This window comes from Panthera onca, chromosome B2, assembly GCF_046562875.1.
Source record: "Panthera onca isolate mPanOnc1 chromosome B2, mPanOnc1 haplotype 2, whole genome shotgun sequence".
Taxonomy (NCBI): Eukaryota; Metazoa; Chordata; class Mammalia; order Carnivora; family Felidae; genus Panthera; species Panthera onca.
Window position 1 is genome coordinate 53696534 of NC_138343.1, and position 18988 is coordinate 53715521.

The window sequence follows — 18988 nt, forward strand, 5'->3', positions numbered from 1 at the left end:
ATTTCTTAATCAAATAAGGGGGAAAATATAACTATTCTCCTTGTACAGCAAAGGCTTTAAATTTTTGCACATCCTTCATTTAACTGAAAAGATCAAAGCATTGTAATACTGAAAAAGACCCAAATTCCATGCAACTATTTCATAACTAAATTTTCAGAAACTAGTTATGAAATCCAAAACAACTAACAATGGTAAACATTTTTAAAAATTAATAAATGCCTTCTCATTTTAAAAGATGAAATAGTTCAGAAAGGAATGAGTTAGTCAACTGTAAACCAAATTACCTTTGTTTTCAAAATTAGTAGACCAAAGCTATCATATAAAAGGAAAAGCATTTAGATTTTATCCTAGTGCTTGAATTCTAATAAAGAATTCTAGAGTCTAAGATTCATAAAAGACTTGGCCAAAGAAAATAATATCAAATAATTATATTTCAGCAAGTTTGAACATTAATATATTCTTCTAACATTTTGAGGTGGTTCTCAATTTTTTTAAGTTTTAAAATACGAAAGTTAATTAAAAATTAAACTCTTCATTATTTAGAGACTGATAATATAATTTGTACAATATCCACACTCCTTATTTCTCATCCTCTCTCCTCGGCTTCTTTCCTTGGTTACTGAACTATACGCTGGCAATTCACCAAAAGATGAAAAGGAACATAGGAAGAGTTTGGCTTTCATTAGTTAATATGTGGCTACGCAGTATGGTGGGAAGTTAAAGTTCTTCATGATTACCATCCCAGAGGCCTAACTTCCAGGTAACTAAGTTTACAGTCATGGTCCCTGTCATTTGTTCTACACAAACAATGGGATATACTCCACGCAGAAAAGAGCTATGTTTTATTACTCTCAAAGTGCCTCGTTTTGGTTCAACATATAACGGGGACATAATAAGTGCTTGACAGAGAAATAAAAGAAGAGAGAGATGGAGGAAAGGGTGAAAACAGTAAACAAACAAAAAGGTACGCAGTTACATACATGAATTCATAGATATTTAAAAGTGAAAGAGAGGTATACGGGAAAAGGTAGGTAACTTGTATCAGGTTAAGAGTTCAGCTTGGTAAAAATATGTAGGTCAAGCTCTTCCACTTACTGGTTGAGTGACCTAAGCAAGTTATTTACCTTTCCTAAGGCTCAGTTTCCTCCTCTGTAAAATGGAGCTAAAAATAGAACCATTCCATAGGCTTGCTCTGAAGATTAAATATCACAACAGTGGAGTGTCTGGCATATAGTAGGACTCAACAAATACCATTATTATTAATAGCAGTTTCATGATTTAGTCCAATATTCTCCTCTTCTAGGAAATGAAACTGAGCTTAAAGAAATTTAAAAAGTCTAAGTTGTACAGCTCTCTGGGGCAAAGGCTGACTAGAACTCAGACCTCCTGCCTCCTGGGCCCAAAATCTGCACTGCTTATCAGAAAACCTACATTGAGGGGCACCTGGGTGGCTCAGTCAATTAATCATCCGACTTCAGCTCAAGTCATGATCTGGCAGTTCATGAGTTTGAGCCCCATATCGGACTCACTGCTGTCAGCCTGTCAGCACAGTGCCTGCTTCGGATCCTCTGTCCCCCTTTCTCTGGCCCTCCCCCACTAATACTCTCCCAAAAATAAGTAAATATTACAACAAAGGAAAAGAAAAGAAAAGAAAAAAGCAAAACTACATTGAGAAGAGAACAAGATGCAAATGCTAAGCTAGGGTGATGCTGGTTCCCAAAATTTAGCATTTTTAAGAAACATGCTTTTTTTTAATATTTTTTAACATTTATTTACTTTTGAGAGATAGAAAAACAGAGCTTGAGCAGGAGAGGGGTAGAGCAAGAGAGGGAGACACAGAATCCGAAGCAGGATCCAGGCTCTGTGCCGTCAGCACAGGGTTCGACGTGGGGCTTGAACTCACAAGCCACGAGGTCATGACCTGAGCTGAAGTTGGACACTTAGCCGACTGAGCCACCCAGGCACCCGGAAACATGCTTTTAAGAAGCATGTGTCTAATGCTCCACTAAAAGATACTCTGATCAAGTTAACTCAGAGATAAGGTGCTTCCCATAAACATTCCAGATTATTCTACTGCAAGGACCCTGGAGTTACACTTGGAGAAGCACTGCTGTAGAAATAAGAAGCATAGGGACCTTCCTATCCATAGTCTTGGGCATTAGAATCATCTGTGGAGCTGTACCCTTATCTATTACATTAGAATCACAGGGGTGACATCCAGGCACCTGTTTGTTTTTTCAATTTTTTTAACATTTTATTTATTTTTTTAAATTTTTTTTAACGTTTTTATTTATTTTTGAGACAGAGAGAGACAGAGCATGAATGGGGGAGGGGCAGAGAGAGAAGGAGACACAGAATCGGAAGCAGGCTCCAGGCTCTGAGCCATCAGCCCAGAGCCCGATGCGGGGCTCGAACTCACGGACTGTGAGATCGTGCCCTGAGCTGAAGTCGGATGCTTAACCGACTGAGCCACCCAGGTGCCCCAACATTTTATTTATTTTTGAGAGAGAGAGAGTGTGTGAGCAGGGGAGGGGCAGAGACAGAGGGAGACACAGAATCTGAAGCAGGCTCCAAACTGTCAGCACAGAGCCTGATGCAAGGCTTGAACCCACAAACCACAAGATCATGACCTGAGCTGAAGTTGGATGCTAAATGGACTAAGCCACCCAGGTGCCCCCAGGCCCTCAGGTGACACTTACATGTGGTCAGTTAGAGATTCAATGGCCTATAAACAGAGAAGACTGCCATCTTTGCTGAGATCAATGTAACAAGACTAGAAAGAGGTGGGATTTGTGAAACTAGAGAAATAAGAAAGCTTTGTGGGAAAAGCTCAAGGATAAAGGTAGGAGACCTTGTCACAAGGTACAGGAAGCATGTAAGTCTTAGACAAATAAATCCCTGAAGAAGGTGACTGCAATGAGCTCATTCCTCCCTGTTCCCAAACATGATCTGCCTTTTCCACCACTGTTTATAACACTCATCCTTCACAGATGAACATCAACTCCTATAAACATCAACCCCTGCTCTGACCTCACAGCAATATCCTTCAGCACTTTGACAATTAATCTAAGTAGGTTGCTGAGCAGCTCAACTCAGCTACTGCCATTTACTGTGCCGCCTTTAAGGACATTATTTAACCTTAATTTTGAATTCTTCATTCTATAAAAGAAGAACTGTCAATTTTGCCTATTCATACAGTTGTCAGGATAATCAAAAGCCACAATGTTTCTAAAATCCTTTTTCTAATTCCAAAGCAATACACAAATCTAAGATACTCCTTTTTTTTATTTTCAACTCCTGATCGGAGGCAAGATGTAACATGACTGAGATTTTATTTGGTAGGCACTCAAGCAGCGGCTGGCTGAGCCACCTCCACAGAACCCCTGCGCCTGGAGGAGCATTCTAGGTCAGCATAGGATGGCAAGGATTTAAAGGGGAGGTAGGCCGGTCACCTATACTAAGAATGAAAAATTTCATAGGACCAGGGAAGTTAAAGTCAGAGGCCTGCACTAAGTCGAAGTTTAATAAAAGTTCAGAGAACCGCACACTATTCTACTTGGAAGCTAACTTAAAAGTCATCAACCTCAATCCTGCAGACAAATGACCAAGAGAAAGAGTGGAATCAATAGGGAAGATATGAAAAAGATCCTGAAGGATTAAATAAAAGGAATGCTAGCTAACCAGTCATTTCTGAGCTGTAATGCTAATAAAGGGGTTGAGGGCTCTCATTTGCATTTGATTCTCCAACAAAAAAAGTAGAGTCTGGGCGCCTGGGTGGCTCAGTTGGTTGAGCGGCTGACTCCAGCTCAGGTCGTGATCTCACAGTTCGTGAGTTCAAGCCCCATGTCAGGCTCTGTGCTGACAGCTCAGAGCCTGGAGCATGCTTTGGATTCCGTGTCTCCCTCTCTCTCTGTTCCTTCCCTGCTCGCACTCTGTCTCTGTCTCTCTCAAAAATAAATAAAGATTAAAAAAGATTAAAAAAAAAAAAAAAAGTAGAGTCCAATGCAAGATAAATAGTTCTAACCAAGATAATTAAGCAAACAGAATCAAACACCTCAAAAGGTGACAGGAAGAATGTCCTAAGAGAAGTTACCTAAGCTGTCGGTTCTGACACTGTAAGCCTCAGAATGAAGAGTCTTTTTCTGGACTGCAGGAAAATAAGACAACAAACTCCTCAGACAATGACTATCCCATTCAGTTTTGACCCCAAAAGATGTAACGCTTTGGTAAGTACTTCCACATCACAATTATTTAACAAATCTAACTGGCAGGTTTGCACCTTCTTTTCACATATATTTACCATTGACGTTTCAAAAATCTTCAAAAATATTCCAATTAGAAAGGTAAAATCCTTGGCATGAGGATAATACAAGGGGGGAAAAAGAAGGTCTGTGTAGCACTTAGGAAACAGACTTTGATTTTAAGAATTTCCAATATTGAAAAAATGTTAAGGCTTACAAGAAGCCAAATTATACAAAAAAACACCTGGAAAACATGAAGCAAAGCAAGAGGTTGCATTAGTAAACACCAAACAGCTAAGTCGTTTCTTTTTGCGCTGACATGGACTATATGCTTTCTTTTCTAAATGTAACCACTGAAAACTGTAAATATTAAGGGATGACATAATATTGGCAAGGTGTGGTGATGTATATAAACAAAAACATCTTCAGCGAATTCAGCAGCTAAGGCCCAAAATGATCATGCACACTGACCCTCATAAAACTTGATTCTATCACTGTGCAAATGATCTCTGCTGACCTTGCCAAGACTGTTTATCATCACATACCCCATTTATGTCCGGAGTTTGTGTAAAAAGACAAAGTTAGAAGTAGCTTAAAGAAAAAGCCATCAAATTCCAATTAGTAACATGTAGAGGCTGTTTGGGTAACACATGTCTCAAGCAAGTAAATAAATTTTACTTACATTTAAATGTAAGTAAATATACATTTTGCGCTTATGTTTACATTTTAAAGACAAGTGAAAACCCCAGAGAAATAACTCATCTGAAGCTAAGTATCAGTGTTAGGAATAAAGATCTCAACTTCCTGCCAGATGGTGTCATACTGAAATTCCTATGACATGCTGCCCAAATGATTTCTGATTTTAGATGGGGGCTGAGGAACAACTCATGTAACAAAGAGACAAAAGATTTGGGTGATTTCCTCCGTGCTACCCATCCCAACACACACACACACACACACACACACACACAAACTTAAAGCAAGTATATGAGTGTTCCTATGCATGAAAACCAATAGAGAACTAGAACTGACTTTTCCAAACTTCTCAATTAGCAAGCCAGCACTGACCGGTAACTGTATTGTATTCTGTCTACATTTGTCATGAGGCTATTGTCTTCTCATGACTATTTTCTGATTCAATTGTGCCTACAAGTTTCCAAAAGCTATTCCACAGGAAAAGTCAAGAGATGTGAACTAGAGAACTTCAGAAGATGTGCATTCTCTTTCAATGAAGCTTTTTAAAGTCTTCCGACGACAACAAAAATGTATAGGGGTTTAAAGTGTGATCAAAGAATGTGGAAATCACAGAAAATAAAAATCACAATAACCAAACCTAAGATTACAGGCAATAAAATGCACCAAGAACTCTCCAACTTCCACACAAGCTAATATAAAAATAATTTAGAACAAATTACAGAACCTCCCTCGGATTATAAGCACCAGGAGTACTTATTTACACCTGCAACTCAGACTCTGCGTTTCACTTACCTCATTTCCATCTGTGCCCTTGGAAGCAGAGAACCTAATAGTACAGAGGGAATGACATCTCTTTTTTTCAAAGTGAAAATTGTTTATTTCACGAGGGCAGAATCTCTCAGTGTTATGCTTTTCTTGAACACTGCTATAATTTTTTGATGGGTCTTCAGAAAGCCCACTTTTTTCAGAAGATCTCTCTGTACCATAGTGAATGGAACTTAAGCTGGCTGCCTTTCGTAAAGAGAAAACATCAGTTTTCCTTTGGAATGTTATTTCTCTCCTGTTGACAGCATCTAAATGTTCCTTCCTCTTTGCACAATATGGAGTGCTGTTCTTTTCTGGAATCCTTTCGTCCAGATCACTAACTTTTACTTCTGTTTCACTGTCATCAGCAGGAGAGGTGTCCACATGGTAAGACCGAATGCTCACAGTACTCGGCACAAGTTTCTGTTTCTTAGCATCAACTACAACTTCTGTCCCCTCTTGCCGAATACCACTTTCCGGTGTGAGGTTTGGGGCGGCAGATCCCTCCCGCGCCAGTCCCCTGAGTGAAAAAGCAGGCTGTTCTCTTGAGAGCTGAACGCTGCTCTCCCTCTTGTCTTCATTGTCCTGGCTTGGCTCTACTGAGTCTGTGTCACCTACAGTTGTCTTGACCGGTTTTCTCCTGAAATATTTTCTTCTGGGAGAGTATTTTTCAGGGCTCAAAGGAGTTTTGGCAGGATCTAAATACTGTTCTTCTTTCTCAGCTCTTACACATCTGCAGACATTCCCCATTTGATTTGCAGGAAATCACAGTTCCACAGATTCACTCATTTCAAAATCCAGGGCTTACCTAGATCTTCCGCATTAAGTCTGAAAGTCCCACTCTGACCTCTAATTCCTCAGACTTTGTGACCATCCTCTTCAGCATGAAGCCATTTTGCTTATGAGAAAAACACACGCAAGAAATGCCATGGCATCTTGCCCAGCTGGGTCCCTGTGTCTCATTAGACACCGTGGCTTATTTCTGGCCACCAATCCTTTTAGACAAACATTAGTGTTCACGGTAAAATTACAACGCTGCTGAGCTTTCAAGGCAAACCTCAGCTTTATCACACGAGAAGACTCTGACCCTCACTCTAACTTTCGATTTTCAGAAATGCAGTTACGCTACCAAAGTTTGCATTAACCTTTGAAACTACTGGTGGTTCAACAAATCTGAGAGCAAGCAAAAAGCAAATACAGGAGTAATTTAACAAAATGTCTTTCAAATTTAGTTTCAGAGAGTCTCTACCATATAATTTTTTTCTTAAGAAAAAACAACTAATTTTGGTACTTGCCAAAAAAAAAAAAAAGGCTCAAAAATCTATGTAAATTATACTCAGACTTTTTAAAAACATCAGCCATTAAAAAAAACCCAACAGGATGATTCAATAGCTGAAGGAGAGATAATAAATGCTAAATTCCTAAAAATATCAATTAAAATCATTTCTAAAATCTTATAAAATAGTTTCTAATATTTTTCACATTTTCATATGACACCAATTTCCAAGCCATTTTCCTTATGTGATCATTAGTATTTTCACATAAGCAAATTGATAAATTTTATGATTTAAAGCATAAAATGCTTAGCCAAAAGAAACACATGAATGTGTTTCTTTTACATGAAGGAAGGCAGTTAAACTTCATATATAACTTTTGTAATTGTACCCTAGTTAAATATTATGCAATTTTACTAGGGTCTTGCTGTAAAAATAGTAAATCAGTATGGAGCCTGATTATCTAAGGTGTGCATATTTCTAAAACTGAGTCACAGATGTGGTAAAAAGAAAATTAGTATGGCATGACTGGACTTACACGTAAGCAGATTATCATTTGACTCATTAGAAAAAAAAAATAATTGCCATTCTCTAGGTAGACTGATCAGAAGATGGAACTCATTATACTTTTCTAAATAAGAATATCCAATTAAATAGTCAAGCTAGCAATGTTGCTGATACTTGTCAATAGGCCTGTGTGATGAGGCTTTCCTTAATGATTCAAAGAGATAATGAAACAATCTCCAATGGCAAAACTGAGTATCCTAGGAGTAAAACCGGCAAAAATAAAGGCTCAGATGTGGGTTTATTTTTAATTTGATTTTCAATGTCTTCATTGGCAATGGAACATTATTCACGAGAATTTAAAAGTATAATGGCTAGAGTCTGTACTGGCAAGATAAAGGCACAACTAACCAGTGATGTGCATCCCATCCGCCATTCCTTCTAGCCCTGCCAGTCTGAGCAACTGCCCCCTCTCCCAGAAATGGCCCAACTTTAGTCTCTGCCTGGAAGCTAGCATTCGTCCTGCAAAGTCTAGCTCTAATATCAGTAAAAATTTCCCTTACTCTCTAACACCTTGCTGATCCTACCACAACACTCCCTCCTCTGCATCCTCATTTTTATTTATATTGCATTGGACTCATCACCAATAGATTTATGAACATTGTCCCAACAGATAGAACAACATACTTCATTATCTTAGTATCTCTGAATCTAGCATATGGTAACTATTGATAGAGGATTACTGTGTTGATAATGCTTATCTTCAGACAGCCTGACTGGAAAAGAGATTCAACTTGTGATACTGGTAATAAATATATTTTTAATAACTAATTGATCTTTTAAAGTTACTTCCCTTATTTATGCAAAGTATAGAGACAAAACAAACAAACAAAAACAACCAAAACTCACTTGGAGTGAGGATGATCACCACTGCTGTAAATAGCCTTTTATCTTGGCATAATCAGAGAATCATTCTAATCTTAAATTATCAAAGTACTATGAAAAGTTCTTTCATTCAAATAAGAAGAAATATTTTTATTTTACCAAAACATTGTTGCATTCCACTTTAAACAGATCTGGGTCTAATTTTTAAATATTGGTGATAATTTAATTTAATATGCTGTAGTTCAGGTCCTAAAATACACTGGAACTCATAATACATGCCACAGGACCATTAGGATTATATTAGAAGTACTTCTGTGGCTGGTCTTCCTTTTTCTCCCAATGACAAAACGCAGAGTTTCTTAATACAGAATTCTTTTTTAAAAAGTTTATTTATTTTTGAGAGAGAGACAGAGAGTGAGCATGTGGGAGCACAAGCAAGGGAGGGGCAGAGAGACGGGGAGAGAGGGAATCCCAAGCAGGCTCTGTGCTGTCAGCGCAGAGTCCAATGCAGGGCTCGAACCCACAAACCATGAGATCATGACCTGAGCCGAAATCGAGTTGGACGCTTAACCAACTGAGCCACCCAGGCTCCCCAGTATATAATTCTTTTTTGAATGACATTTTGCTTTATATCTCTTCAAACTTAAGGTTCTATATAGACTGATTCTAATTCCCAACCATTTTCTCACATTTTGGTCTGACATTTTCTGGTTTCTGCTCCCAGTTGCTTGGGAATGTTTTCTCCAAGGTCTCCAAAGTCTTCCTTCTAGACAAAACTATGGCTTAGTCTTCATTTTCTTATTTCATACTGCTCATCATTCCTTTATAATTGAAACTCTCTTCCTCTGGCTTCAGCAATACTAGATTTTCTTGTTGCTTTCATCTATCTCTCCAAATGTTCCTTTTCTGTTTCCCCAGATGGAACTTCTTCCTCCTGCATCCCAAATCATGGGCCTTCCCTAAACTTCTGTCCTTAGCTCTTCACATATTCAAGAGGATTCTCTCAAATCCTCTGGAGATCCCTCTCTCCAACACTTTTATACTGATAACTCCAAGTGTGTCACCTGTAGCTGACTTCCCAAACTGCTCAGTGCACAGATGCACAGGACGCCCGCCACACCATCACACCCACCCTGGAGGTCATTCATTCTCCCCTGACCATCACTCTGTTTCTCTCAGTCATCTACTGGTTTCTTGTTTGTTTTATCTGTCAGGCGCAACGGTTCAGAGTCAGCCTTAATCCCTCTCCTTCGTTCTCTGTGCTCTGTTGCTAAGCCCATTCCTTTCTTCTTTCAAAATGCCATCCCTTGGATTCAATTTTCATCCCTATCTGAGTCCTGACCTTTATCACTCTACTCTGAGATCACCACCTCGGCTTCTTAGCTTTTGTCTCCCTAACTGCAGACTCTACTCATTTCAATTTATTTCATGTAGAATTGATAGATTTAGTTTCCTAAAACATTATTTTTCAGGTTCAGAAGGGTTAAGTGATGCACCCAATGTAATCAACTGCCATAAGTAAGAGTTAATGGTGACACTTAGCCTCCTACCACAGTCTGGGTGGCTTCCTACTGCCTCACAGCGCTCTTTCTCTGACATTCAAACTCCAGCCACAGCCTGTTTCCCAACTGTGTCGGTAATGATGGGATTGGCTCCCTGCTCCAACAGGCATTTTGTCTTCCCATGTGGGGTTCCTGCAGTCTCTACCCTACTAAAAGTTGTGGGACCTGATCAACTGAGGACTAATTAAAGGATCCCCAGGGGCACCTGGGTGGCTCAGTTAAGTGTCCGACTTCAGCTCAGGTCAAGATCTCACGGTTTGTGAGTTCGAGCCCCGCGTTGGGCTCTGTGCTGACAGCTCAGAGCCTAGAGCCTGCTTCAGATTCTGTGTCTCCCTCTCTCTCTGCTCTTCCCTTGCTTGTACTCTCTCTCCCTCAAAAATAAACATTTAAAAGAATTTAAAAAATAATAATAATTAAAGGATCACTGAGAATGCTGAGGAACTACACATGAAATGTGCTTTTCAGCCAGTTCTACTTAGCCTTTACCCAATTCTAGAAACAAGGTCTTGGCTCTGTGCCCAAATCCTTGCTGTGGTTTAGTGCTCAGTCCCCTAATCCCCTAAGGCAGGAGTGCTCTAATAATTGGGACCCTCAGATCTTTAGGGTCTTGCCTCCAGTTCCTGCTACTGGATCACCCTGACAGCAATACCCCCACACTGTGGGAACATTCACCTGTATTAGCTACCCTGTAGTCGGGCTGGTGACACCTAGTCACCTGGGTCTTCTCCAATTTCCTACCGCTGTAATTTTGTTCACCTGCCTGTTCAGGTGCTGGGACTACCTAGACTCTAATTCCTATAGTTCTCCATACCTGTCACATTTATCCTGCTCCCAAATGAGCCCCAGGTACACTATTTCCCACTATTCCCTTACAAATATTAAATCCCAATAAAACTTGCACAAATTAAGAAATAAGTATTATTCCTCCTGTGATTTGGTTCCAAACCCCAGCTCCTTCCTGAAGCTGGCAAGCTACCTCTTCCTCCTTTAAGGTCCAACTGAACAGCAGTCATTCAGTATGACTTGCCACATGCCTACTATGGGTCAGGCTCTGGGCTGCACAGAGAATATGCATCAGCAGGAAAATGGTTCATAAACTAAAGCAAGTTCCAGAGTTAGGATTCACCTTAAATCAAATAAAGATGTTTGTTTTTTTTTTTTAGAAAAAAAAAAAACTAAAAAATCAAAATAAGCCCTCAACGAGCACAGATTTTTTATATAAATCATAGTTAACAAATCTGCATTGACTCTCCTCAAATCCAATTTGAGAAAGTACAGGTCTACACAAAATACAGATTCTTCTAATTCAGGAGATACCGTTATGAGAATTATACTGCCATCTAGTGTCTATCAACAGGAAAAAGGAGTTTGCATAGCTGAGAAACCATAATACCTAGTGTCTATCAACAGGAAAAAGGAGTTTGCATAGCTGAGAAACCATAATACCAATAAAAACCATTCTAAGGATTGAATCATAAAATTTTTATGTATCTAAATCAAGTAATACTATCCAATAAATAAATGAAATGAGTCTGCATTCCATAAAAAGAATGTGTGTCTTCCAACACTGAGACTGAAACCGCTTAAAAGCAGAAGTTAAAATCAAAATGGCTGCATTAATGCTTCAGGGAGGTTCAATTTTAAACTAAGTAACCTTTTTCCTCTCTTCCGTAAACCTCCCCTCCCTTCCTCCCTTCTTAGCCTTTTGCTTCAGGAACCCAGAGCCACCTAGAAATCACGATGAACTTGGCTAGTAGTAGGTACACAATTCCTGTGGAAACCAGCTGGATCCTGTATTTCCCTATAAAATCCTGGAGCCCCTTCCTGCAGGTGGGCTTGTATTTTGAGGGCCTGAGCCTGCTGCAGTCTTCTTTGCCCAGCAAAGTAACAAAGCTATTGTTCCTCTTAAAGCTATTGTTCCTCTTTATATCCAAACTCTTGTCTTCACCATACATATTTGGGCTCCAGAGCATAGAGGCCAGTTTTCCACAACAGGATTACAAGCATCTTAGAATATATAAGCTCATCAATACCAGGAGACAGGGTGCAAGGTTCACAGGCAGTATGTTACTTGAAAGGAAAAATTCAAATGTACTTTTTAAGAAGCCTGAAATTTATTTTCTTCCATAGGATGTAAGTGCATAATTTATTCTTCATATGAACCATTTGAAAATCAGCAATGAGAGGCTAAAAGAAATGATAACTAAGAAAAATTAAGCTTACCTGAAAGTGCAAAATTATTGTCCATATTAATCCCAAAGTCAACTTGGGATTTCCATCTGTTATGTCATCATTTCTAATATTCACTAATTTCACCTGTGTTATATGGAAAGAAGAAATACAGAAAACTTTTTCAAACCAGCACATAAGTTATATTTACCTACATAAAATCAATTCTAAATTACACAAAGAAAAAAATTGAGTGATCTAAATACCAGTAAATCCTCAAAATATTGTCTTACTCCCTTATCTCTACTCATTTTAGATTGCAAATTATAGAGTCACCACAAAGAAAAAAAAAGGGCGTTACTCTGGTTTTTCTTCTAGAACAAGTATTATAAGTAATCACTTTCCAATTGAAAAATACTACTGAAGTTGGGAATTCTTAAATACTTGAGATTTTAAAATTAGACACAATTTTATCACTTGAAAATAAGCTTTATTTTGCTCTAACCATTAAGATACTGTTCTGAACCATAAAATAGTTTAACAACTTTCTCATACTTCTGTCACAAAGTGGGAAAAAAATTAAAAAAAAAACTAGCATCTTTTTTCCATTTATCTACCATAAATTGTTACCAAGATAAATAAATATATAAGTCACTGGATATTTGGAAGGCTGCTCAAATATGAAAAATAAAAATAAAAATAAAAACAAACAATAATAATACTTAGACTTAAAGCTTATTAACTATCAAATTATGCATTTTCAGGTAAACAAATATAGTAATGATACCTATCATTTATACCCTGGATAAAAATAATTAAATATCATGAATCAAACACAATAATAACTAACATCTCACTTCCTGGACAAAACACTGACAAAAACACTTCAGACAAGGAAACATAATCAACCATCAGTCCTTCTGAAAACTTCCACTAGAATCAAGAATAATAAGGTAAATAGGAATGCCTGGGCAGCTCAGCTGGTTAAGCATCTGCCTCTTGATCTCAACTCAGGTCATGATCTCACAGTTTGAATTCAAGTCTCTCATCCTGCTCTGTGCTGATGGTGCGGAGCCCGCTTGGGATTCTGTCTCTCCTCTATGGCCCCCACCCCCACTTGTACTCTCTCGCTCTTTCCAAATAAATAAACTTCAAAAATATTTTTTAAAAAAGAATAATAAGGTAAATAAAAGTAACATTTAACATATTTAAGCACGCAGTGTTTACCTGAGTTTAAATAAATCACTATAATGTTAATAAACTAAATAAACGAATAAAAAAATGGTGTTTACCTCTCCCCGTTTTCCTCCCTTTTTTCCTTATTCCATTAACAAGCTAAATTGCTGCCACCTCTGATTTCTCATTGTTCGCAGTAATTTTCCATTCCCCTGATTTTCTTTCTTTCCTTTTCTCTACTATTTGAAAAATTACCAATATTTTGGCTTATACCACTATAATACCACAATGCCACCAAATCAAGATCATATCCAATATGGTTTTCATTCTTCAACCATGACTTCTTCTAAAACCTCAAGTTAGTTGGAGGTTGTTGTTTTATTTTTAACTCCTTTTAATTACCCAATATTATCTATTTATAAAAACAAAATATTGTCTTACCACTAAGTATTAAAAATGCTTACACTAAGTTTTTTGAAAGTAGTCCAACTATTTTTTATAAAAATAATTTTATATACTAAGTATAAATAATAAAGTATTGCCCCACTACTAAGAACTTTTCATAGGCATTCTTAACATTCTCTTGCTACTAAAAGGTCATTAACTTCCTAGGCAAAGCATTCCAATTCTAACAGAAGGAAAATCAGTAGCTCTTATTCAGATGGAAATGCAGCCACTTATAATTCCTGTGGGCTTACACCTACTATTAACTTCCTTTTCTTTGGAGCAAATGTTTGAACATATTTTTAAATATTTGTCTCTCAAAAGCACAAATTTAAACATTATAATTGACAAATTTAACCGTTTCATCCCCTGACATGTTCCTATCTAGATGTACTCCATCACATATGTTTATATGATTATAGTCTTTGAAAAACATCATACCTGGCGTCTTTTCAAATAGTCAAGTGCAATTTGTACATTCTGTAGTCTGTGAAAACGCATCCGACCTTTTTCTCTTGGCTAAGAATAGAAAAATGCAGGGTATAAAAAATACTATAGTTTCTGATACCACTGACCATGCTAAATACACTTATGATGTATACTCTCTAAATATACTTTATGCTCATCTTAACATATCAAAACAGGATTTAATATTTGGGTAAACCCATTAGATTTTTTAAATTAAAATTAAATTAAATTACATTAAATACTTTTAATTGTTTTGTATTATTTGAAATTGAATTTAAACAAATAGGGATTTCTCCAAATGTTTTATTTAAACATATGCTTTATTCCATTTTGCCTTATTTAAACAAAAGGAAAAGAAAAAATACCACAGAACATACAGACTTTTTATAGTCATTATACTACAAATCTAGCCTACAGTTTATTAGCTGTGGATGCACAGAAAGAATTAAATACCATTCCCCACTTTGCCTTCTTAATAAAGTCTATTGTCAAGCAGGTTTTTATAATTATATATGTATGGCATGTTAATGAAAATGAGGTAAAGTAGCATGCAGTTAGTATAAAAATCACCAAGAAGGAGAAAGATGGAGTCTTACTTAGCCATGATAGAGGAAGAGAAAAAAGCAATTAAAGCCATATATTTCCTCTTTATTTTATTTTAGCTTTTTCACAAAATCAGTTGGACTCTAATAGTTTTACTGCTTAGGGATGGACATGACTGTTTATGATCTCAGGAAAACTGGCAATCCATAATTCTTTTCCTTGGTGCCGTTTTCCTTGAGAAATGTAACAAGTTAGCAGACGGAAAACATAAGGAGATAGAGCTGAGAAGATGCTTAACAAAAATACAAAGAATGGAGTTGAAATTTTTCACATAAAATCTTCCCAAAGGAAGAAAAGAAAAAAAACACTGACAGCTTAGCTTCTCAAATATGAATATTGAGAGCCAAGGTACCATAATGAAAAGACAGCAGAGTACAGAACGGAAAAATAGGTTCTATATAAACAGGTAGAAATAATGTTGGTAAATTCACCCAATGGATCCAAAAAAAAAGCACAATTTCCAAATCAGGGGCACTTGGGATGTAGATGACAAAAGAAGCATTATCTGTCTTGCAAAGGTGGGCTGAAGTCAACTAAGTGTCATGAAGATGAAACAGTTCTATAGGTTCTACCAGGAATCCAGATTTTAAAACTTTCCCCCCTTCTAAATAAAAATAAGACATAGAAAATGCATAAATAATGTCCATCAAATACCTATTGCCAGTATGATTTAAAGCATAAACTTAAATAGGAAATAAATTTCCATAAGTCCCTTCAAATAAAGCAATAGTTGCCACATTTGAAATATAAATTCCAGAAGTGGAACAAATTTGCATAAAAATTAGCAGGCTAGTTGTCAAGATTTCCACATTTATATAAAATGCATGTAAAATTCTTTAGCTAAAATGGCATCATATAATTCAATCACATATGTTCAATTACCATGCACTGCACAGTAATGTCTAAATAAATTTAAAGAGAAAATATTTCCTTTGTCCAATTTTTTTGGTACACACACATCTACCTCACTATGGGTTTTGGTCCTTTCTATAATTTTCTAAAAAGGAGCCCGAACCCATGGGTTACTTCTCTTATCACGTTAGCGCTCACCGCACTGTAATGGCTAGGTTAGTCGAGTTATGGGGGCCGACACCTACCCCCTTATCCTCATCCTCCACATCCTCATGCTGTTCATATTCGCATGCTTCTGTTGCACTCACCAATCGTAAGGTCTTCAAAAAATCTCGCTCCCTTGGCTAATGAATATAACAGACAGAAGATAGGACAGCAAAGACACAAGACGGACCAGAAATGAAAAGAAGAGCATGAACAGAACATAATGAAGGAGAACAAGTAACCAAGAAGGGGAAGTAATGTTCACAAAAAAGGAAATGACACCTGTGGAATGGGTTAGACCATTTTCCAGAAAGCAATGTTTATTTCCTTGCTATTTGTGAGTCTTTTAATATGTGGTTATATTATGCATCCAACCTCTGCTAAGCAAAAAAACCCAAAGGTAAAAAAAGAAGCAAGAACAAAAATAGTAGTTTTATTATAGAACTGATTACATAAGCAAAGTAGTCAAAGGGCTTCAATCTCCCAAATTCACATCACTTGAAGTCTGAAAATGATTAGGAATCTAACCAGAACTCTTTTTTTCAGGCAGAATTCACAGCTCTAAAGGCAAATGTTGCAAAAATCTGAACAGTCTCTACCAACAACACACTGGTCCTTACGTAGACAGCATTACGTGTTCTTCAAACTAAATTAGGAAAGTTAAAACTTACCAAGGTATCTCCCGAAAGAACCTCTAAAAGAGAGATTAAATTGTGTCCATCCCTTAAGTCTTCATAGAGATCATTCACATGTTTTCGAACCTACACAAAGAAAAGCAATTTAACTTTTGGGTCTAGAATGTAGATCATCTTTAACACTAAAACAGGAACAAGGACAAGTAGGAAACATTCCTCATACAGTGTTCATTCTTGCAGCAATATTTTCACTTTGATTTTCTCATTACTTAAAAACTAAATTTGAATTTAAAAAAAACTAAAAAAAGTAAATTTCACATCAGTAATTCCTAAAGACAAACAAAATTGTTATCTTTTTAACAGTAACTAGAGTTACTATAAATAAGCTTGGACAACTACATAGGGTTACAATTTTTTAAATACAGGCAATGGCAATAACCTTATTCATGATTCCTGATATAACAGCCAGAGCCACCTTAGCAAGACAAGCAAGTTTTCACCCCTCCCCCTAACCTGAGCTGGTCTTTCTTCCTATTCTTTGTGCCACTAGATCCAGGAGGCCAGATATACACATTCCACACTTTAAAATTCCAGAAATATAAGCTAGAAGGGCCCATGAGACTATATTCTTACTATTTTTGAAATTTCCTTAGTCTCTATATTTATTTCAAAAAAAAAATGTTAATTCACATATGTCAAGTTAGAAGACCTCTGCCCAAACCATCCTGTGCACAACATAAATCTTCTTGTGACAGGGGGTTTTTATAACCACATTAACACTAGCACAAAGTTAACACCTAATCTATAATAGCTTCTTCCTCCATTCCACAGGCCTGATTTAAGCTTGTGACTTTAGAGCACAAAACACCAAAGATTTCCAAAAGCTTTGTTCAGTCTGCCAAGTAGGGATATCTCCTGTAAATACTTGGCCTGCTCTAAGGTTTGTGCTAGAGAGACAAATGTCAAAGCAGGCTATTAAGATGGCTGTTCCACAGCGGGTTGGCATGTTTCCATTTTCTCACCTTTTAGTGATTCCAGGCTGCGTTACTTTGTGTTGATCTCATTAAAAGAGTCAAGGAAGGGGCCCAGAGGCAGAGACCAGAATCCCACCTACATCACACATAGGGCACAAGCCCTATATGCTTGCCAGTTGGTGTGGTAAACTCTCAAAGGTTTTGTACATATAAGTCAAACTTCTCTGCATTTCCAAAATGTCAAGTGAATATACAGCACAAAATAATAACAAGATCTAAACTATGATCAAAACTATCTGAATACATAACAAGCAAGGGCTAAAGTAAACTGGAAACAAACTTTTGATGGTTAAGTTTTTCATCCTAAAAAACTTCAAATACTATTACATTTTATTATCTTAGTTGACTACATACATATTTTGTAGTTTATCTGTGTCAGAAAATACTTTTTATTAATGAAGAAAAATTCCCTTGTTTCATATTAAACTTACTAATTCCTATGGGTTTTTGCCTAAATCACAGAACTTTTCAATATTTGATTACCTATCTAGGTAGGGATCATTAGCCACAAATAATGTAAGTATTAAACTTAGGCTCAACAGCTCTAAATAACTGCTAATATCAATAGTACCTATGAAATGTCCAGTAACACTGAAAGTGAGTCAAATTACTTTAAAACAAGTGTCCCCATCTTCACAGACTGACATTTTATTTTGATTTCCTAATTCCTGAGAAATATCAGCTGAATCTTTGGTGTCACAAGATAACGATGCAACAGTAAAATATAGTTTAAAAAATGTTTTAGTTTCCTAAAAAAAAAGAGCATAACATATTTTAGGCAGTTCTAATTTAGAAAATCTGTAAATATCCAAAAAAAGTTATAAAGTGATTATCCCTTCCATTTGGGATACCATTAAATGACAATCCCCTCAAGTTCTCAATTATATTTCAGAGATGAATCAATTTTCAAGAATATTTTCAGGAACACATCTACCACACGCATGACACATATGCATGCAAATAAGCAACCTAGAGAAATGAGTACTAATACTTTTCTTTTTTTTTTATTTTTTTAAGTTTATTTAATTCTTTTGAGAGAAAGAGAATCCCAAGCAGACTCCACACTGGCAGCAGTGCCTGACGCACGAAACATGACATCATGACCTGAGCCAAAACCAAGAGTCGAAAGCTCAACTGACAGTCACCCAGCACCCCTAATGCTTACTTTTCTACTCACTCATTGGAGCACTGTAAGAATTCCTTTAGTCCCATTCCAAACTATGAATTTAATTTACAAGACTAAGGACCTACTTAAAAACAAGGCAGAAGAGTTATGATTATCAATTTCTGCACATCAATGCATCTAGATCTAAGTACTTCCCTGTACATCTCCAGTGTAACGAGAAGGCAGCCTAACTCTAAAAGAGCCTGAACCTAAAAGAGATCACATTTATATAAATAATACTATGTAGTTCCTGATCCTGGCTTAATCTCTCA

At 36.9% G+C, this 18988-nt stretch overlaps 1 protein-coding gene across 11 annotated transcripts in view; it reads right to left on the reverse strand.

Moving 5' to 3' along the window:
- DST (dystonin) overlaps positions 1-18988 on the reverse strand; it is a 497583-nt gene that overhangs the window by 211035 nt on the left and 267560 nt on the right. For 6 of the 11 annotated variants that reach the window (XM_078447026.2, XM_078447025.2, XM_060615807.3 and 3 more), the window contains 3 exons: positions 16554-16643; positions 14197-14274; positions 12190-12282 (listed from right to left, as the gene is read on the reverse strand). In XM_078447026.2, the coding sequence (XP_078303152.2) occupies positions 12190-12282; positions 14197-14274; positions 16554-16643 (261 nt within the window). Of the gene's footprint in view, positions 1-12189; positions 12283-14196; positions 14275-15923; positions 16023-16553; positions 16644-18988 lie in introns of all 11 variants that reach the window. The other 5 variants (XM_078447031.2, XM_078447029.2, XM_078447030.2 and 2 more) reach the window with 1 other exon arrangement.